The 20631-nt window shown below is 44.0% G+C and overlaps 1 protein-coding gene across 1 annotated transcript; it reads right to left on the reverse strand.

The window, feature by feature from the left end:
• Positions 1–716: 716 nt before the first annotated feature.
• On the reverse strand, positions 717–15314 carry LOC107198409 (aquaporin-3-like). Its single transcript, XM_015615424.2, has 6 exons — positions 15084–15314; positions 6279–6405; positions 5982–6119; positions 5104–5222; positions 4131–4348; positions 717–3485 (listed from the first exon to the last, which is right to left on the reverse strand). Exons 1-6 carry the CDS (start codon positions 15189–15191, stop codon positions 3311–3313), a joined length of 885 nt encoding a protein of 294 aa, XP_015470910.1. The 5' UTR covers positions 15192–15314; the 3' UTR covers positions 717–3310.
• Between the last annotated feature and the right edge of the window lie 5317 nt (positions 15315–20631).

A 20631-nucleotide genomic window follows, 5' to 3' on the forward strand; every position in this document is an offset into this window, starting at 1 on the left:
TTGCAGTTTGCAGTTTAACTGAAATAACTTTTTTGCAAGGCAGCCAGTCTTAATTTGAAAACCTCACACAATAGAGAATCTACAACACCTTTTAGCATTTTGTTCCAACAACAAATTACTCTCCCTGTCAAGCATGAATAGTTTAAATTGTAGATTTATTTCTTCCTACAAAGCATATTTCAACAGCTTGACAGCTGGAGTTCATCTGACCTAAAACCCAGATCACTATATTTGGCCAGATGAGCCTTACCTCTCCAGTAAGGCACTACAGTGTGATGCATTGCCTTTGAAATTTAGGGATGGATGGGAAAAAAAAAAAGTTTGGATTTGCATGTGTCTGCCAGGTGAATAACACTCAAAGTCTCTTAAGGCAGCTAAATTGAAAACAAGCAGAACCACAACTCTCAGCAATTTAAGGGTAGCTGCTGCCAGGGAAAACACCTTTCCCTCGCCACAGTTTAATAACACTTCTGGACCTTTTGAAATCTGGTGTATCAAACTGCCCTCCTTACATGGCTGTCAAAGAGCAGAGACAGAATCGTGTCTCCTATGGACCAGACCCCTCTGGGGGCTATGCTCTCCATAGCTCCCCATCCACTGATGGCAGGCAGTGCATGCCCCTTCTCTCATGTTGATGGATCTACCCAGCAGTGCTTGGTGGTTCTCCAACAGAAAAACCAAAGCTTAACACGGTGGTTAAGAAAGAAAATTCAGCCTGAAACTGATATGACATTTTATTGCCATTTTAATAAATGGTAATAACACACATTGAGGCATGAGTAAGGCACTGATATAGTGAAAGCTGATTGCTACATTCCAGGCAAAAGCAAGAGTAATCTGGTTAGTAATGTGACAACAACAAAAACCACAAACAAACAGAGAAAGGGAAAAAGACCAAAAAAATCCAGAACCCACACTACACCATGAATCAAAAGTCTTAAGATCTGCAGCAAGAATTTTCATGTATCAATCAAGACAGTTTGAGATACAAAGTGGTGGAAGAGTAGAATAAGAGACAGTCATGAAGGGAAATGAGAATTGAATTCTGCAGCTAAGTTAGTTGAACAAAGTAATATACAAGGCTGCTGCACAGAGTTGGAGGGATAAACTTTCATGTTAGAAATTTAAAAAAAACCAAAAAACAATGTGCTGTCCACACATAGAGAGCAAATCAAACAAACCTGGGAAATTTCTTTCCAAAAGCCATTTGATTCCTAGCTGGTGAATTGCAGGAAACCACATTCATCCAGACCTCACTGAATTCCTCAGTATGGCACCATGTGGGAAGTGAGGAGTTATTTTAAGGCAGCATAATTAATACAGGAAAAATACAGCAGTACACACACCAGCCAAAGAAAAACAAGAATTTTATTTATAGGTAAGTTGCTTGTCTAATTCTGTGAGCACTGTGTTCAGGTCTGTTGTACTTTTCCTTGCCTGGCATAGCTACAGAAAAAAAATCTGACTCGTAATATGCTAGATGGGGCTGGACAGTAGATGAAGGCAGAGTAGGATTTCACATTCAGAACTATGTTAAGAACAGAAAGGGAACTTAAATTTTACAATGGGTGAAGGACAAATACTTAACCAGCTGTTCTTTTGCCTTGAGTAAGTTGCCTGACAGCAGGACAATCTCACGCCCAGCCCATACCTTGGTCACTATACTGAACACAGCTACTCCTTCTCCTCCACATGCCTCAAAATCACACCCCAAAAGGGAAAGGAATAAAACACAAATGGAGCATGTAGAGGTACTGCCTGAAAGGGTTAATTCCCCTTCGCCCAGGCTGAAGAGGAAAAGGGCTTGAGGAAGCTATTGCTATAGATGACTTCCTTTTCATGGTGAAGTTTGCTGACAGCTGCTTAAAAATACAACCAACACTAGCATTTCAAAGCATGGGTATTGACATTTTATTTTTTTAAAAATGAAAAAAAAAAGAATACATCCTTTTAGTGACTGGAAATGTGTACAAAGATACATTTTTCAATTAATTTATGCATTAAAGAAATAGGCTTTTAACAAGTTTCTCTAATGCATGGGACTTACAAATTCTTTCACAACAATATTTTTTTTCAAATACTTTATAATATTATGGCATTGGGAGAGCCAGAGATCCCCTGAGATGCCAGTACTGCTAGTACAGGAGGTGCCTGACCTCAGTCCCTCAACCATGAGCACCAGGGATATCCCAGTTATTCTGCAAGGTAGAAAAGGAGGCGCTCCAAAAACCACAATGCCGTAATCCAAGACCATCCCAGGAAAACCCAAAATTATCTCAAAGCTGACAGAGAATCGGCAGTTCCCATACATCTCTAAATGAACTCATCCCAACCTTGGTATTTTGTAACAGCTTTAAGGTGTATATTTATAGATAAATCTACTAAAACAAAACAAAAAACCAACCCAACAACACCTTTGTAAAATTTACATGAACACACACAACTCAAGCAACACTATGTTTCCAGTGGATCTTGGCTATTAGCTGCTTGCAGTTTATATACAAAGCTGATTAATTAGAAAGTCTGCTTCTGGGAGCCAAGCTTTCTGTCTAAGTTAGCCTTGGTTAGAATAAGGACTTCCTAGATGCGATCTTCTAGGACTTGGCAATACTAAAAATTTTGATTAGAACACCAGGGTGCACTTCTTTGTAAACATTTAGTCTTAAAATTAAATGAAAATCCAATGAAGTGTTACTCGCTGCACTGACATTGTGGATCAGTTGACTGATACAATATCTAGGAATTCATAAGAGATATAAAAGTTTGGCTAATACTCCTCTAGACTAGTTAATTCCTGGTGTGAAAGTACTGACTTTAGAGCAACATCAAGCAGAATTTGATCCACAGAATCACAGGCAAATTTCCTCCAGGATGTAGGAGTTTCCAATCCATGCCAGCAAAACAATTTGTTTTGCATGATCCCCATTCTACAGATTGGAACACAGGTTTGAAGGGAAGCAGCTTACCAAGGTCACAGGCAATGTCAGCAACATAGCTCAAAAGAGCTTCAAATTCCTGAACACCTGATTTATGTTGGACTGCAATTCCCACTTCTCTCCTGACTCCTACAGTCTTCAATCCCCTTCTATTAGGAAAAGATTACATGATACTGAATTTGGAGGAGGGCTCACAGGGAAATGTCAAAAGCAAATATGTCAGGGATATACAAAACAAAACAAAAAAATTACTAGAGTATCTCAAGACAGGTAAAAAACTCTTCCTGTTGTTCTTGAAGCTCTTCTTAATGTCTCCTTTTTGCCAGCTGCAGTCCTGAGTAATGAATACCTGCCAGATCTGTGTGGCAGCTTCCTCAGACCCTCTCCTTGTGCTTCACATTAGCCAGCTTGACTGTTTCCTGCTCAGAGGCAGGTGGAGAAGGCTCATCATGACATCCAATTGTCAGCTGATAGACAATCACTCCTGCAACTGCCCCAAGGAAAGGAGCAACAACTGGAACCCACCACCAGTGGGATGGCTTACCAACCCTGGAAAACAAAAAAGAAAGTGCACAAGGTAAGAACTCCTTACCTTGTACCTTACCAAGGTAAGAAGCATTAGGATATTTTCACTTGGATCTGGAGCAATGCAAGATCTGACCCTCTGCAGCCATCACCACCCACTTGCACAACACAATAGCACCTGCACATCTGCAGAGCTTCCAGATGTTGCCACACACACACAAACACAGCTACTTTCAGGACTAACAAGTCTCTCCACCAAGAAAGGAGAGAAGCATTTGTTATGCCTACACTAGGCACCTTCAATTCCCTCCCACTTGCTTGCAATGCTTGATAACATGGCTCTCTTAATTGTCTCCAAAACCAGCAAACACTTCTCATTTTTTGCCATTAAAAAATCATGATGTCCTCATGCTCAAGGTGCAACTGAAATTCTCATGGATGTTCCTAGATTTCCTCTTTGATAGCAATGTCCTTTGGTCTCACCACTGGAAGCTCCCCAGCTTCCATGATTTCTTAAGAAGTTGAAAAGCAGTGCCTTTTAGCAGCATTTAGACAATCCAAAGAGACCTCATGGCTGCCAAGACTCTTTATAGTGCCAGCACTACCATCTCTTTGGACTCATCATCCATTTCCCCTTGATGCACAAGGTTTTCATCATCTAGCACTTACTGGAACACTGCAGTGCCCCAGCCAGCAATGGCTGTGAAGAGACGAGGCCCAAAGTCCCTGGCAGGGTTGACAGCATAGCCAGAGTTGAAGCCCATGGAGGTTCCAATAACGAGGACGACAAAGCCAACTGTGAAAGCCTCCAGCCCAGTGGGGACGGGGTTGTTGTAGGGATCAACAATAGCCAAGACACAAACAATCAGGGAGGCAGTGCCAATGAACTGGAGAGAGATGGGGAAGGAAAACAAGAATTTAATCCAGATTAGTCTTCTAACCAAGTTATTTAACTTCTCTGGGATGTGATTCTCTTAAAAGGAAGAGGTGCACCAAGTCATCCCATGAACACTATTAGACCACAGCAGGCATGGTAATAAAAGAGTGGAGTATGCTCCTCTCTTGAGATTATGGCAGCCATAATCAATCTCAATCAAGAGATTAATTGTAGATCTTAATCAAGATCACACCTTTTTCCCTACTCCAGAAGAGTTATGAATAGCTGTTTAGGCAGTCATAAAAGCTGAAAACATCTTCCTAAACCTCCTTCCCACATGCCATAGATGGGTAGAAGTTGTCCCTTTTGTGGCCGATAGCAACTTTAGGAGACAGTCACATTCAACAGCAACCGCCACCCCATACCCAGCTCTGGATTGTACCACAACCACAGTAGTAGAGTGAGAGTGAGGAAGAGTTTCCATTCCTCACACTATGGCTCTCCAGGGACTATGAGCAAATGGCATTCTTTTCTCTGGTGTCCTGACCAGTGTTGTACCACTCATTAATGTCTTGGCACACACCTTCTGGCTGTAAGGTCCTCTCTGGCCCTACTCTTCCTATGGGCTAGTGAGACACCTGTGTCAAGGTAAAACCTTTCTGGATATCTTTAAATTGCAATTCATTTTCTAACTAAAGATAAGTCCCATAACCACCCAAAAGATTCCTCTTCAAATGCACTTTCATCCTCCCAGCACCCTCTTACCTGATCAAAGAAGCCATTCACAACATTCAGATGCTCAGATGGGTAGGTGGCAAAAATACCAGCGGTGGCATTCACTCCTGTAACACTGAGCTGGTTATTGTTAAAAGCCCAGATAGCATCTAGAGGTAGTGAAGGAGGAAAAAATTAAAATCATTTTCTGTAGAGCAAACACTCATTTGGAAAAGTTAGGGCATCGTCCACCACAGCTTTTTTACCAGCCAGGCTCAGAGGCAGATGGCATTAGTCCCTGTTCCTAACAATTATTTGCCAAGCATCAAGAAAGAGAGTCAAAAAGCAAACAATAAGGCAACTCCCTCTCTCTCACAAAGGTAATCAAACCCCTGTGGTATCAGTCTTGGTGTGAAGACATGACAGAGTGATATGGATCAGCAAACAGGGCTGTTCATTCACTTTTCTTAGTTACAACTCTCAAGGTTGTCTTTAGAGCATTACAGTGAAGTACATTTCACATCACAGTGAAGACTTACATTTGTTTTAAGCCAAGAATGAGAAAATGGTTCTGGAACAGCAAACAGATATAAAACCTCCATCACAGCTAGTGTTTCACTGACTTTTCTGGAAGACCAGTAGATACAAAAGGGTATCCATCAAAAGCCATCCAGAGGTCCAGCGTTCATTACTCAAGGGCCAAGTCTTGCATTTTAACAATGCTGGCTGGTCTTCAGATTGCTTTGAGGAGGGTTGAACCCATCATCATGACAATGGGAAAGCCATCCCAGAAACACAATTAAGGGAGGTTTCTTGGACCTCTGCACTGCAGGAAAGTGTTCCTCTCTGATGTGGAAGTCTCCCTCCCTGCAGTGAGTCACAAACATGGTAGTCTCACCTCCAAAAAGACATGAGGTTTTCACACTTACCATAGTACAGCCCAAAGACTATGCCAGCTCCAAGGAAAGCTCCCAGGGTTTGTGCAAGGGCATAAATTGGTAGCTTGATCCAGGGCTCCCGGGCCAATAAGCACATGGCAAAAGTGACAGCTGGGTTCAGGTGTCCACCTGCAGAGAGGTTGGTGGTTAGTGTACCTTTACAAGCAGAGTTTAGGTCCCAGAGTTGTGCCAAGGGGCACTAGCTTCCATACCAGTGCCATACAGGAAAGGCAAGCCTACACAACAATTGACACTAGTGAAACTGAGCCTACAGGGAGCCACACGTACCTGACACTTGCCCTGCGATCAAAATGCCGAGCGTGACAGCGAAGCCAAAGGCCAGGTTGACAGTCAGGAAACCTCCATGAGTCCCTCTGCTGAGAATGATCTGTGCAACTGAGCCACAGCCAAAGAGCTAGGAGGAGAAAAAGAGATTTGAATTACTCTCTCTGCTTCACATCAGGGCCAGTTGCAGACCTATGCCTGCAATTGCTCCCCTTACACCATCATGGGCCATCATAGTACACTCTCAACTCAAAGCCTTCATAGCTTCTATCTTGGGTCAAAGTATCTGCACATTTTCTCTAGAGATAGGAGGGAGGAAGAAAGAGCACAGACAAATCTATCTGCTGGCAGGATGCACCGAAAACAGGGCAAAAATTAAAAGCAAGATGGATCTATAGGACTCCAGAATTTTTTGTTCAAACATCTAATTTTAAGATGGTAGGTGAGAAGGATGAACCAGATATCATCCTAGTCTGAGATATTTACAGTACAACTATTCTAATGAAGGATCTGGGTACTTTTGTTAAAAAGGCTAATAATTGTTTGACCCAGTAGCACATAGATTAGTAGGGAACAATTCTGTCAACGTCTGGAAATACAGTCATGGCTGAGGAAGGCCACATTCAGCCCGAGATTCATGGTATTCTCTTTTCAGTCTCCATCAAGTCCACATTCAAGAGACTCCACCAGCACAGCCAGTCTTGGCCTTCTGTCCAAGATCAGGGGTACACCAAACCAAACACACTGGCTGACAAAAGCTGTTTGCTTTGGGTGATAAAACTGTTTTCTAGTAGCTAAGGGAGGTCTAGCTAAAAGATGTTTGCTCAACATATCCAGGGATAATCCTTATCTTCCCAACTGCACCCAAAAGCCCTCGTTCCTATGCTCCCCCTTAACAATTCAAACCAGTTTCCCCTGGCAATTCAGTTCCTCAGTCATCCAGCTGCAGGCTTTCTATCTTGGCAAGTCTTTCCACTATCCAACATGTAATTTAGAGAACTCTAAACCTGATCATCTGTATGTTTGCATCTGCCACTGGCTCCACCTGAACTGACCCTTGGTATATGATCACTTGGAATTACCACACTGGCAAGTACTCAGAGGATCCTTAAACTAGGACAGCGTGCTCATGAGATGCTCAAATCTAGGGATCAAGGCTTGACTTATTTCTTCTGACCACATACCCATAACTACACCCCCACAAAGACTTTCTGCTTCCATGAACTCCATCATCCCATAATTACTCGATTGCCACAGAGTATCAACAGGTATCAACTCCTAATAAGGATAAGCCACCAAATAGGCACCGAGGTGGCCAGGCCTGCTGTCATCGTTTCTTCAGCCAACACTGGACATGCCCATTGAGCAACACACAACCCAAATCAGAGGCAAGGACAAAGCACATGTAACTCATCACCTCCCGTGCCCTTGTTGACTGAAGAATTGCTAACAAATGAAAACCTGCATTCAGCTTGCTTGGAAAGGAGCAGCCAGGTAGGCTGCAGGCTGATTCATGAGGTGGACACTGTACACAGATGCCTCTGGACAAGGAAACAGGTACCCAACACAAGGGCCTTGTGTAAGAAAGAATAAAGGAACCTGTGATGGAGGGATGACCAGCACTGCTCTCTACTGGTTACAGTCAGAACAGCCCCTACAATGTCCTCACCAAGCTGGAAAACCATGGCAGAGGAGACTCCAAGACAAAAGCAGAAAAGATTAATTATTTATTGACAGCAGACAGAAACAGCTAAGCCCAAACCACCAAGGGAAGCACAGCTCCAACTGAGCAAATAAGGACAGGCTAATGACCAGGGCAAATCCTGTTTCTCCCTTTCCCCAAAAAAGCCCAACCAAGCTTTGCAGAAATTTCAGAGAGTACATGGCTGTGGTGTTTGCCTCTCAAAGGCCACACAGCACATCAGTCTGACCAAGAAGGGGACAAGCCCACAAAACCTGAGTTTGGTGGAGTTGACCCCAGGTGATCCCTAGTGATGAAAGTATTTGTGTTATTCACTCTGTAAGAACTGGCAGTTCTGCAGGTGGATGGTGGTTGGCTTGTTATCCACATACCTTTCTGTTGCAGAAACCGCAGAGTGAAGTTTTCCCACCTCCCTGATCACCCACAAAGGTCTTCCCTCAAGCTGGAGGAATGCCAGGTCTGCCATTCCTAAAGAGGTTATCTCAAGAGGTCATTCCCCATCCTCCTCGCCTCCATCCTACACCTGGCAGTAGCTCTCCAGCTTTTCCTCAGAAGGGAGTCTATGGGCCATGCAAAAACACCCTGAAGCCACTCCACGGGACCATTACAACTGTTTATCAGATGAGCCGAGAGCACTACTGGGCTTAATTCAGCGTAACAGTAGAAAACTTAACCCTCAGCAGATAAAAGGAGTGTAGTGGTACTTAGGGACAGGTTTGAACTTTGATATGCATGTGATCAATTCCATCCTGCACCAGTGGAGTCCACTAAACACAAAAATACAGTGTCATGCATTACATCCCTCCATGGCATTTGACTTTAAGGAACTAGTTCAAGTTGTGCTCACCCAGGCTTTTGTGGCAAGTACCTTGGCACTACACAGTTTTGTTGGGGTAGTAGCTAATACAAAAAATTTTAATTACACCACTTTCACTTCTGCTCTTTGCTAGTTTTCCTTCCAATTCCTTTTCCCAGGTCAGATGAGACCAGAGAACCTCAGCTTTCATTTTTTAGGTTTTTTTGTCTACTGCTCAGAGAGAACTTTTCAGGCATGTCTAACTTGGGTTTAAAGGTAAGGAAGGTCAAATAAAAGTAATTTGACATTTTCCTCAGTCTTTTAAGTCCATGCAATGTATTTAAGAGTTCTTAAGCAATATTGTACCGCTGTGGTCAGGGACAGTGGTGCACACCTAAGGGGGAGATGACACCCCATTCCTTTGATTTTAATAACCTGCCTCCCACACCATATTGTTTTGTGGTTTTGTTTTTCATTTGCATTTGTTGGGTTTTTGTTTTGCTTTCTGATTTGTTTGGCTTTGATTTTGTGGGGGGGGTTGTATTTTGGTTTTGTTGTTGTGTAAAAAATACTTCTGGAAGAATATCCAGCCAACAGAAACCCAGGTTAGCACCTCCCATGGCTGTAGGTGCAGCAGTCAACAGTTATACACCCATGATTCACTAGCCAAGTCCAAAAGTGGTTTTAAAGTGCTAATAAAATGCTCGCAATAAAGCATCACTCCAATGTATTAAACCTACTCTCCAAGGAATTGAGGTCAATGCACCCATTAACCAGGTTAATGGAAGCCTGCTCCGTAATTTCATGTTACTGACTCTAGCAAATCTAACAGGGAGGCTTCTCACTGCTCATGGGGTGATTCAGCTTCTTGAATTGTGGGAAAAAAAAAAACTAAATCCTTGTTCTGCAGCTATGGGTTCAAGAGCAGTGAGGCTGACACACTCCAGAGGGGAGAAGAACTCCCCCTGTACAAAGGAGGCACCAGCCAGAAGCAGCAGCAAGTAGCAGGAAAAGGTAGCACATTGCAGGGGATATGTCACACCCAGGTAACCCTGAGCTCCCTGTGTCCACTGCATGTTTGGAAACTGAGCAGCTGGCTTTGTCACTCAAGATAAAAACACCCTGTCTCAATGTCTGAACACATGAAAGTCCAGTAGCCAGGTAGAAAAGAACCATGAGGTTAAAAAAGTGGCAATAGCTCTTGAAGAAACCAGGATTCCGAAGGCAGCCTATTTAGGCAGACCTTGTGGAAAACAGCTTCAAATGTGAGCTCAGAAGGAAGGTGGTGCTCAGAGCTCCTCTGCACAAGAGCCAGGTTTCTTTCGTTTTTGTCTCCTCTTTTCTTTGCTAGGGCTTTTTTACACCTTCATGTGCAACCAAAAAGGCCTGAGTGCATTTACTCTTGGACAGCCTGGTCTCTAAATGTAGATGGGAAAGTTTTGCTGGCATAGATGAGGAGGAGTGCAATTACCTCAATTACAACTCTTCTGCCAGCAAATAAACCAGGGATTAGGCAAGAAGCTTGCTGTAAATCTACCCTAATCACCCTGGTGGATGAGAAAAACTGGTCATCCCTCAATGGGGAAGATGCCAGGAGGGCAGTCAAACCATGGATCTGCTTTGAAGGAGGAGACTCAGAGAGACTGATGGATGATTTTACGTTTTGGACACACAGAGGGTACCACTCTTCATGGGGAGAAGGCAGGGAGCAAGAGCAGCATGCAGAGATCTTGAACTCCACAGCTCACACTCCACTTGCCAAAAGGACAATACAAGAAGCACTATCCTTTATGTTTTTCATCAAAGCATCTCTCAAAACCCAGGCTGATCATCATACTCAATTTGCAAAGCAAGGAGAAACCTAGACCCCATACCCTGTTTTCTGTCCAGCACAGGTGGAGGCAGCTTGTGCAGAAGCAGCCCTGCAGGAAGGGCAGCAGCAGATGGTCTGTTATGTTACAGCTCTTTACACACCACCCACTGAACCAGAGCCAAGGCAGGGCTGCGGGGCCGGAGAGATGAGAAATTCCAAGCAAAACTGTGCCCCACATACAGCACATGCTACAAAAGACATTGCACAAAGCTGGAGACACGAGCCTCCCTCAGCTCAAGCTTTAAGTTCAGCTTCAAGAGGAGTTGGGCATTAGGGAGGAAATTCACTGGTTTAGGTTGTTGACACATACACAGAATGAAAAACACCTATTCTGATGTCCCTACTATTGTTCAGAACAAGAGGTTTTAGCCATTAGAAGGACCAGTATGTCTGGCGGGGATTTGGTCACAAGTTTGGGCACTCCTGGGGAAAAGCTGCCTTCCCACCAAGGGAAAGTCTTGGTGCCTGAACTGTCCTGTTTGTAGGAAGGAGAAATGTCCTGCTCCTGGAGGGAGACAGCAAGAAGGGACAGTTTTGGACAGTTAGTGAAGAGCTTCAACCTCTTCTGGTAGAAGGGCTGAGGGAAAGCAGCTGCCACTTCCCGTGTTCCCATACCCAGCAGCACAGACCTTTTACAAGGAAGAATCAGCAGCTCTCAACATGCTTACATCAAGAATTTCCACTCTCTTTTACAGCCTAGCAAAGCATTTACAAAGAAAAGAACTTCCTTTAAAAATTAAAAAAAAAAAAAAATAATTTAAAATTACATTTTCCAAGTGTGGCAAGCTGGATTTAAGCAAACCACCCCAAATCAAGCAGCAACTGTGGGAACTACTGTGCTGCACCAGACAGCTGTGGGATGAGCAGCAGCTTTAAGTTGCCAGCACCTAAGTGTGGCTCCTCTTGCTGTGGTGATCCCTCAGGTGAAGCTCATCTTGCTTTGGTCATCCAAACCACTTTGCTGTTTTTGTTTCTGTGGTCTACAGCACAGTCATACCCCAAAAAGCTACCACCTAGCCACAAAGTCAAGGCAGCACCCACTGAAAAGCAATTAGGAATTGTTTTGTTCCTTCTTTGTGCCTGTACAGCAGTGATTCACAGTGAGTCCCACTTGGAAATCAGTCATAATCTGTACATTACTTCTCCTGCAAATGTAAAAGACAAACAGAACCAGCTTTGGTATTTACAGCTAGCAGAGCAAGGCAAACAGACCCAGCCTTAAGAGAGGCAGGGAGACCCACCATGGAAATCTGGCTTTAGTGGGTTGCTACAGTAATAACACAAACAGCAGGGGACTGGGAAAATGCCTTCAGTGTTTGTAGTGCTTAACGACTGCCAGCAAGCGGTGCTTCCAACATAGGTATGAAGTTCAACCCTAAAATGCCACTCAGAAACTGAATTTTTAAGAGGGGAAACATCAATTTAAGTATCAAAGGAAATGTATGTAGAATTAGCATTACTATTTTTGCAACAATATAGACACCACCCACAAACTAAATAAAAGTTGTGCAAGGTGCTCTGCACGGCAAAAGTAGATTACAAGTAGACAGCAACCCGCCTTGGCGTTCTTCAGGGTTCAGCTGCCTTAGATGGATTATTTTTCTTATCTTTACAAAAAAGAGGCACTAATCTAAGAGTCCTTTCCAGCTCAAACTACTCGATGATTCTACCTTCACAATCTCTTTTAAAAAATGAGAAAAATAAAATCAAGCACTAGGTTTATTCTTACAGGCAACAAGACTATGCAAGGATCTGCAATAGCTTTGGTCTAGAAGAGTTTGAGAGAGCTGCAGTCATTGTGCAAGTGAAAGGGAGGGGGCAAGAAGCTGAAGCGGTGCCAATATCCACACTGGGACAAGTTTTACTTTACACAGTGAAATTTAAAGTAAGCTGCAAACTTTAAACAGTCTCCCTCCCTTGGGGCTCAGGAAGTTGATTTCAGTGTGAGCAATATAAAATCTTAAATACATCCCTGAAAGAATTCTTAAGCCAACTCCATATCCAATGAGGAAAATTTCACCGATTCAGGTCTTTCCTCAGGCATTTTACTGTGAAGCCCAAAACAGATATTTACTGGGGTACAATGCATCTAAATGCACACACACACAGCTCAACATGCTGGCAGGGTAGGCAGCAGGTACTTTTGCAAGGTACAAAGTGACAATTTTGAAGAAGTCCAATTCAAGCAATTGTTGAGGCCAATGGAAAGGGGAAGGAATTCACCTTCAAGACTCTTTCTATTTCATGTAGGTAATATAATAAAAAGATGAAAAGGGCTCAGGGTGGTAACAAAGAAAAAAACTGCATGTTTCCCTTCATTAAGACAAATTGACTGAGACAGTACAAAGTTGGAAAGGGATTGACTGGCTTGGATATTGCAAGTTTGCAGTCCTGGAACCCATTTCCTTCTCACTGGACTTCTAGCCATGCAAGAGCATTCACTGAGTTTGGGACTTTCCCTTTACTCCCACAAGCCCACCCCACCTTCTCCCCCAGGGACACAGAATGCCCACAGCACCCCGTCCTCTGCAGAGCTGCTGCAGGAGATGCTCAGCAAGTTTGCAAGTCTTACAAGATGGAGTTGAGTGTGTCTCTAAAACCAGTTCTGGAGCTCCTGAACACGGTGAAGGCTCAGCCTGTAAATTTAGACATACACACACTAAAACAGAGCAGGTTTGATGCCCCTGAGGACAAGGCATGTTCTGCCCATTTCTGCCAATGCAGCATCCAGCCTGGCTGATGGCTGCCTATTACCACTCTCATTTTGGAGGCTGCTTATAATTTTGGACCGAACCCTTCCTCAAGTTCCTCATTCAGGAACAGATCCCAATTCCTCTCTGCTTGAAGAGGCAAGGTTTAAGGAAAAGAAGTCACTGTTGTGCTAAGTGTTACAGTCAGAGGATAGACTAATGGATCATGAGGCATTCTGAAAGCTCAGACCCAAATGGCTAAAGGCTTATCTTGTTTCTCAGGAATATTAGCTTTGCTGTCAGGGGGCATTAATCCACCTTACAAAACTTACTTTGTTTCAACACTGAGACTAACAGCAGCGACATCAGTGGTTCATAGACAGAATGTCTTCTAAGTGTTAATCACTTTCCTAACACCTTCTACCCACCTTAATTCCAAACAAACCTTCCTGGAAAAATCAACAGGACTTGTTTCCAAATCACCAAAGCTGGGTCGCTTTGACAATAAAGCCATTGCACCACGCAAAGCTGTTTTCTTTTAAAAGTGGTAGCATTTTACAGTCTTAGCAGAGCCCCCTAAGCTGCCATAGAAGATTCAGAAATCCTCTCTTCATCATAAAGAAAAAAATCCTTATTTATGAAAGCATAAAATTCTGACAGTCTTGTGTTGTTCCCCAGGTGTACAAGCAACTTCATCAAGCTTTCCTTTGCCTTCAACTATTCCAACCCTTAGATTTCTCTCCAAGCAGTTCGTCAACCTGTTACAAAGAGCTGCAAACCCACAGTGACTCCACTGAAACCTTCTGGATTGCTCTGGATTTACACCACCTCAGAGGAACTTGTACCTGCAGATATTCACTGTGCAAACACCGAGTCATTTCTGTCCCGATATATATGCACCAAACCCGTGGCCAACTGGGCAGTCCTGCATTTTCAGACGCAGATGCTCTAAGCCAGATATCCCTGTCAGTGTTTTTCTACGCCAGTATTTACTCCACACAGCTCATACACAACTCTCCTAGCTGTTCATATCTGCCTTTAACTTTAACGCAAATTGTGTCCGCTCAAAACATTTGCAGGCACTTAGACATACACTTATCCAGTTTTATCCCTTATATTCCACCCCTTTGGAAACTGAGCACTAAAACAGGCAGAAGAGGTTTTTTTCTCCATTGACCACTGAAAAATACACTGATAGCAAGCACCAGGCGTGCAGCCCTGCTGACAAGCCCCAGGGGAATCAGCGGCTGACAGCGAAAGGACACTGCAGCAGTTTAAATTTTGTCTACTTCTTCATTATGGGATCCATGGGGGAAGGAAAACAGAAAAAAAATAATAATAAAAGCTTTCACTTCCTCAGGTGATAACACTTGGAATATTTCAGAGCCAAGAAAATATTCCAGGGCAGACAGAAAGGAAGTTTTGCATGATCTCTAGCAAAATACTTGCTACTTACACAGAAGTGTTTTGCTCCCTGCACTTCACAGATACACAGAAGCTCCCACACACCCAACAAGCTCTTCAGAGCCCATATTTTGAGAGAAATCCCAATAGTCATCTTTAAGCAATATGCATGATTTTTTTTTCCTGTGCACAGGGACTGTCCTCTAGACCCCTTGCAGCAGGTTGCACCAGAGCTGGGCTTAGTCCCAGTGCAAACCCTGACAGCAACACAGCTCCTTCACCAGGACAATTTCCCCCAAACCCACAGGTTAGAGAGCATCCCCACACTACAGCCCCCACTCACCACTAGGATCAGTGTCCCCAAGCACTCAGCCAGCGCTTGCCGCACTAATTTGTTTCTGATCCTCAGGTGCTCCTCAATGGTAGCAAGAATGTCCTTCTGCCGCCCCATCGCAGTAGAGGTGATTCTCAAGTGGTGTCAGGGAACAAGCAGCAGCTGAAAAAGCCTCAGCAAAGTTTCCTCTCCAGCACAGCTGCCTTTGCTTATAAGTAAGTTCATCGATGCCTGACACACCTCCTGGGTAACCACACCCCTTCCACCCGATCTTCAAGCCCAACTTTTTTTCCCTGCCTTTCAGCATGAGACGGCGTGGGTGGTTTTTTCATTTTCCTTATTGCTTGCATAGCCTAGCAAAAGATTCAGGAGCTTCCTAAGAAGAGGAAATGTGTCCTGCTGAAGCCACTGCTGTTTTCATCACCACCTAAAATACAGGACCACACCTGCCCTTCTCCATCTTCAGTTAAATGCACAGACTGAGCAGTGCCTTAGCATTTGTGTGAACGTGGTACCCTGAGTCCAGATTTCCCTCCCTCCCAAGCTCTTGCAGGATGGCAAAGTGATGTGTGGTGATTCAGAGTCTGAAGGTGCTTTGACAGCAAAACTGGGAGGCAGAAGGGTTTGAACCCCCACAGCTCAGTCCGAGGCTCTCCCGAGGTCCAGCAGTTACCCGGCTAAAGCTGGCACTGTGAACAAGACCAAACCTCTTTCCATGGAAATCTACATTTGGGTCTAAACTCCTTTGAGTCATTACAATTTATCTCACCCTCCCAGAGCTTTGGGAGAGCCTTTGCAGCCCAGTCCTCCTGAAAGCTGTAAAGACATGAGACCCCCCAGTGCAGAGCCAGTCCCCATCACAGGACCTCAGTGGGGAGCCCACAGACTTGCCAAGCCACACAGGAAACAATCCTTGCCGCCTTTTCAACGTCAGTAACATCCTGTATCACTCTAGGACTATTCCACAAGATGGCCTGGATGAAAACAGTCCCAGTCCGTACCATCTGAGGTGAGGACTGCTAACAGGACATGTGCAGCTCGTGGCATCTGGTTTTTGTTAAATGAGTAGTAAAAATTCCCTGGGCTCCTTGACTCACCAGGTCTTGACACAGAGCAGCAGGGCTGAATTTTCAGGACTGAAAGGGACCCCTTTCCTTGATTTGCTCCCCTGCCTTCTCTGCAAAGCCACAGATGCCCAGCTTTTCCTCTTCCCCTTATTTAACCATCAACTTTCATGTGGAAAAACTAGAGCATTTTAGTACAGTGGTGAATGGGCCTTTATTTTGTACAGAAACTGAAGCCAACATGAGAAGCAGGCAGGAATGTGGCTAAGAAAGCAATAATGTGTGAGGAATCAAATACAGGGAAACACTCAAGTCCAAACATAATTACAGGGGCAGGAAACTTTCCTCATTATTTTGTGCTCAAGCCCAGTCTGAGAGTGCCAGCATCAATGGGGTCCTCCAAAGCACAGTGAGTGCTCCATCCATGCTTGCTGCAGCTAGGGTTTGCAAACCAGTGCTAAAGACACCCATTTTCAACTTTTTCTCCGTATCTCCCCTCATCATCTTGCAGTGCATCACCAGGGCCATGGGGGCTCCTCAATTCCTCCTGCACTCCTCTCTCCTTTATGTTCTGCCCTGTCCTTTTATCCTGATGCTTTATCAAAGCTATCACAGCCAGAAATTGAGCTGCATGTTGGGTTTTTTACCCTTTTGGCAGTTCCCAAGCTAAAACACATGTCCACCAGTGTGTAGATGCTGTGTTCTGTGGTGTAGTTTTACTGAGATTTATTTAAGCTAATTCCCATTCCCTCCCTGGTAGTGAGGCAGGGCCATCAGACCAGAAAGAGAGAAAGGTGAGGAGCAAAAAATATGGTGGGCTGTGATGTTCTCCAAGCAGGTAGGAACATTTCTTCTGTCTCTGGCATCTCAGGCCCTCTGTTACAAGTTGAGGATACAGGCATTTCCTCACAAATGGTGAAGGGAGGGGAGATGTTGAGGTTCCAAAGTTGATGGTATGTCTTGGTTTTGGATGGAAGAATTAATTTCCTTCTAACTAGTGATTTGGATTCAGTATGAGAACAATGTTGATAACACACTGTTGTTTCAGTTGCTGCTTAGCAGTGCTTACCTACCCCAAACACTGATCAGTTTCCTGTGCTCTGCCACTGAGCAAGTGCACCAGACACCAGGAGGGAGCATGGGAGAGCTGACCCAGACTGCCCAAAGGGACATTCCATGCCACAGAACACCATGCTCAGTGCATAAACTGGGAGGAATTGGCCTGATCAGGAGCAGCTGATGACTGCTGGGAAACAGGCTGGGCATCTCTCAGTGGGTGGTGTTTATCACATGCCTTTCTTGAGTTTTATTGTGTATCTTGCTCTTCTTCATTGTCATTGTTATTACTACTAGTAGTATATTTTATTTAGCTTCAATTATTAAGCTAGTCTTATTTCAGCCCACAAGTTTTACATTTTTTATCACTGTCTTCCCACAGGGGTTGGGCAGGGGGCAGAGCATGGTACTTAGTTGCTGGCTAGAATTGAACCACAACATGGTAAAAGATGGTGATAAGACCATCATCAAAGCTGATCAAAGTCTAGACAGAGGTAAGCCTGAGGAGCTGGGGTGGGTGCTCCGACACTGGCTCTGTGCCTGACTCACTGCCTGACCCCAAGCAAATCCTTCACCTTTCCACACCCCATCTTCTCTGTCAGAAAATTGGAGAGTGATATCAGATTCCCTTCTTGGGGCGTTGTGAGGGTGAATCACTGCAGCCCAGGATCCAATGACTTAAAATGAGCAATAGACTTTTGCAACTGCTTTCCCAACAGGCAGCCGTGTTATTATCTAGGAAGGAGCTTGGGGAAAGGACAGTGATGCAACGCTAGAAGAAGCAGGACATCCTTTCAGAAGCAATAACTAATCAAATTGTGGGCAAGGGCTGAAAGGCCCCAGTGCTGGAGCTTCTCTGTGCCAGTACAGGAGTTGCTGTGCTACACCAATATGCTGGGCTTAGGGACACGTAATCTAAACAGAAATCATTTAAAGATGTCCTTGAGCAGTAATAGATCTCTAAGCAAGCCCATCTCCTCCAGTAACTGGTGGAAAGGGTGCTTGTACCCATCCTGGTGGTTAGAATAAATCCGTGGGATGATAAACAAGGCAGGATGTAGCACTTAAGAATAATGAGACAACACCTCAGAGCTGCTGGGCTCTCCTAGAGCTGGGTGGACATGGAAAGACATCCATGCCTTTAGTGTTTTCTTGTGTGGATGTCCAAATAAACTCTTTCACAGCACAAAGCCTCAAAGAAAGGAGACTTCCAAAACTCTGCTTCAAAATACTCATGCTTCCCACCACTTCCTGGTGGTTTGCCAGAGTTGTTGAAGTGCAAGCAAGGGATTTCTATTGTCAATCACAGCATGATTAAAATATCAGGTATTAAGGTACCTAGAATGAACTACTCCTATCAGTCTGTAGAGTGTCAAAAATCAAGGCAGTGTAACAGTCCAGTTTATAGAATCTGCTGGTTGCCCAGAGGAAACTCCAAGAGAAAAGAAAACTCAATTCAGCAGGGAAGTCAGAGACAACATTGTTGTGCTTTGCTACTGCCATAAATCTCGAACTTTTCTTCCACTCTCTTCTGGGACCAACAAATGCAGCTGTACCTTGGAATTATCCATTATTATATGCCTTTTGATCCTGGTCCAACAGAGCACTTCTCTGTAATATTTGTAATTTTCTTATTCCCTTCCTTTCTCTCCAGCAGAACCATGCAATGTGCCACAATAAATTCACTGTGTGCTCGGGCTGTTATTTCTAGACAAGATCCAAAACTAACACCCAGGTTCCAAGTGTGCTGTTTGTGTTTCCACCTTGCCACTTGGCTCTGTCCCTCATCACTACATGCCAGGGGAAAGATACAGGTGAAATTATAAAGGAAGAACTATATTCTGGCTGCTCCCATTCAACTGCTTTCCTACTGGCTATAGTGGCACAAAATGAATTCAGGCTCATAAACTCCTTGGCTTCTGTAGAGTCCCGAATCACCCCCCAGCAATGTAATTTTTCCTATTAAAATCCAAGTTTAACAAGGTAACAAGAGTTTTCCTTAAGTAAGTGAATGGATAAACCTGGACTGCTGGCTTCCACAGCTTGTCCCAGCCAAATTTATTCACTCATCCCAGGATGGATGGTGCAATCCAATAGGGAGAAAAGCGTGAATCACTCAAAACTGTAATGAGTCACTCATTGAACTGATGGCAGGGTCACCTGGTGCAAAAGCCGTTATGCCAGGAGAGGTCACTGTGTCAAGGCATGGCAGGATTCATCCTTGTGAAATCTCCCTTTAGAAGATACCTCTAACCATCTCCTTCCCATGATCTACTTGACAGAGCAGTATGGTGACATGTTCATTAGATTTCATTAAAAATAAAAATTATAGCTTACCTAGCAAGTCAGAGTAGGAAGTGGGTGGGTAGGAAGTTTATAAGCTTTCTAAACCATTCTAGCTGGAGGGTTAAGTGCAGAGATTTCAACATCCTGCCTTGAATCTCCAGATATGCAGAGCCAGGTGTTTGTTTCGTGTCTGGGTCTACTTAGCCCTCCAAACTGAGTTTGAAAAATGAAGAAATTTCTCCAGAAAAGAGACCACACAGTTCTCCTAACCTGGTTGTGGAGAAAACCTAAGGTGAAACTGCAATCTTAATTTATGTTCCTGGGACACTAAAGAGTGGCCTGGAACCCAGTAAATTTGGTTTGGACTTGAATTACTATATAGTAATAGGAATAATATTTTAATTTTCATGAAAATAGCTCTTCATTAAGCCCACTGATTGGGACCAAGTAAAGAAAAGGGTGCCATGACATGAATTTATGTCTTATATAATTCAGAAGTATCTCATAGGGATGGATCCCCCAGAGCTATATTGGACATGGACCTACAACCTGTACCCCTGGAGGTTCTTTGTCATGTCTAGTTTCCTTCTCACCCCAAAGCCTGTCCTAATTTAGAGGAATAAACAATCTACATCATGTACATTCCTGTAGAGATGCCATTTTCCATTCTCACAGGTTGCATTCCAGAATAACTACTCCACACTGGAAAGGCATCAATTGCTCCAGAAGAAAGCTTTTTAATAACACATCTGAATGGAAAGCTATTACAAACAGCTCTCCTAAAATAGGATTTTGGCAGGGGCTTCTCTCATAAACTGCTCTGTGTAGATAGCCATGTTTCTGAGAGCTGCAGAGCCAGTCCTGACTTGGAGACACTGCTGCTGTTGTGCACCACAGCAGGAGAGTCCAAAGACTGCGAAGTCAGAAGACACAGAAGTGGTGTGAAGCTACACCAGCCTGAAGTGTGAGTCAGGAGCACAGACAACAACTTTCCCTACCAGGTGAGAACATGTCCCAGAATGGAAAGTGTGCCTGCTCACCAACCTAACCACAGCTGGAGATGTTCCTCAGCACAGAAACAATCACTTCAAGAGCAAAAGAACCCTCCTAGATGTAATTTTAGATGTGTATTCCATGAGATCATTTTAGGA

Source organism: Parus major, chromosome Z, assembly GCF_001522545.3.
Source record: "Parus major isolate Abel chromosome Z, Parus_major1.1, whole genome shotgun sequence".
NCBI lineage: Eukaryota > Metazoa > Chordata > Aves > Passeriformes > Paridae > Parus > Parus major.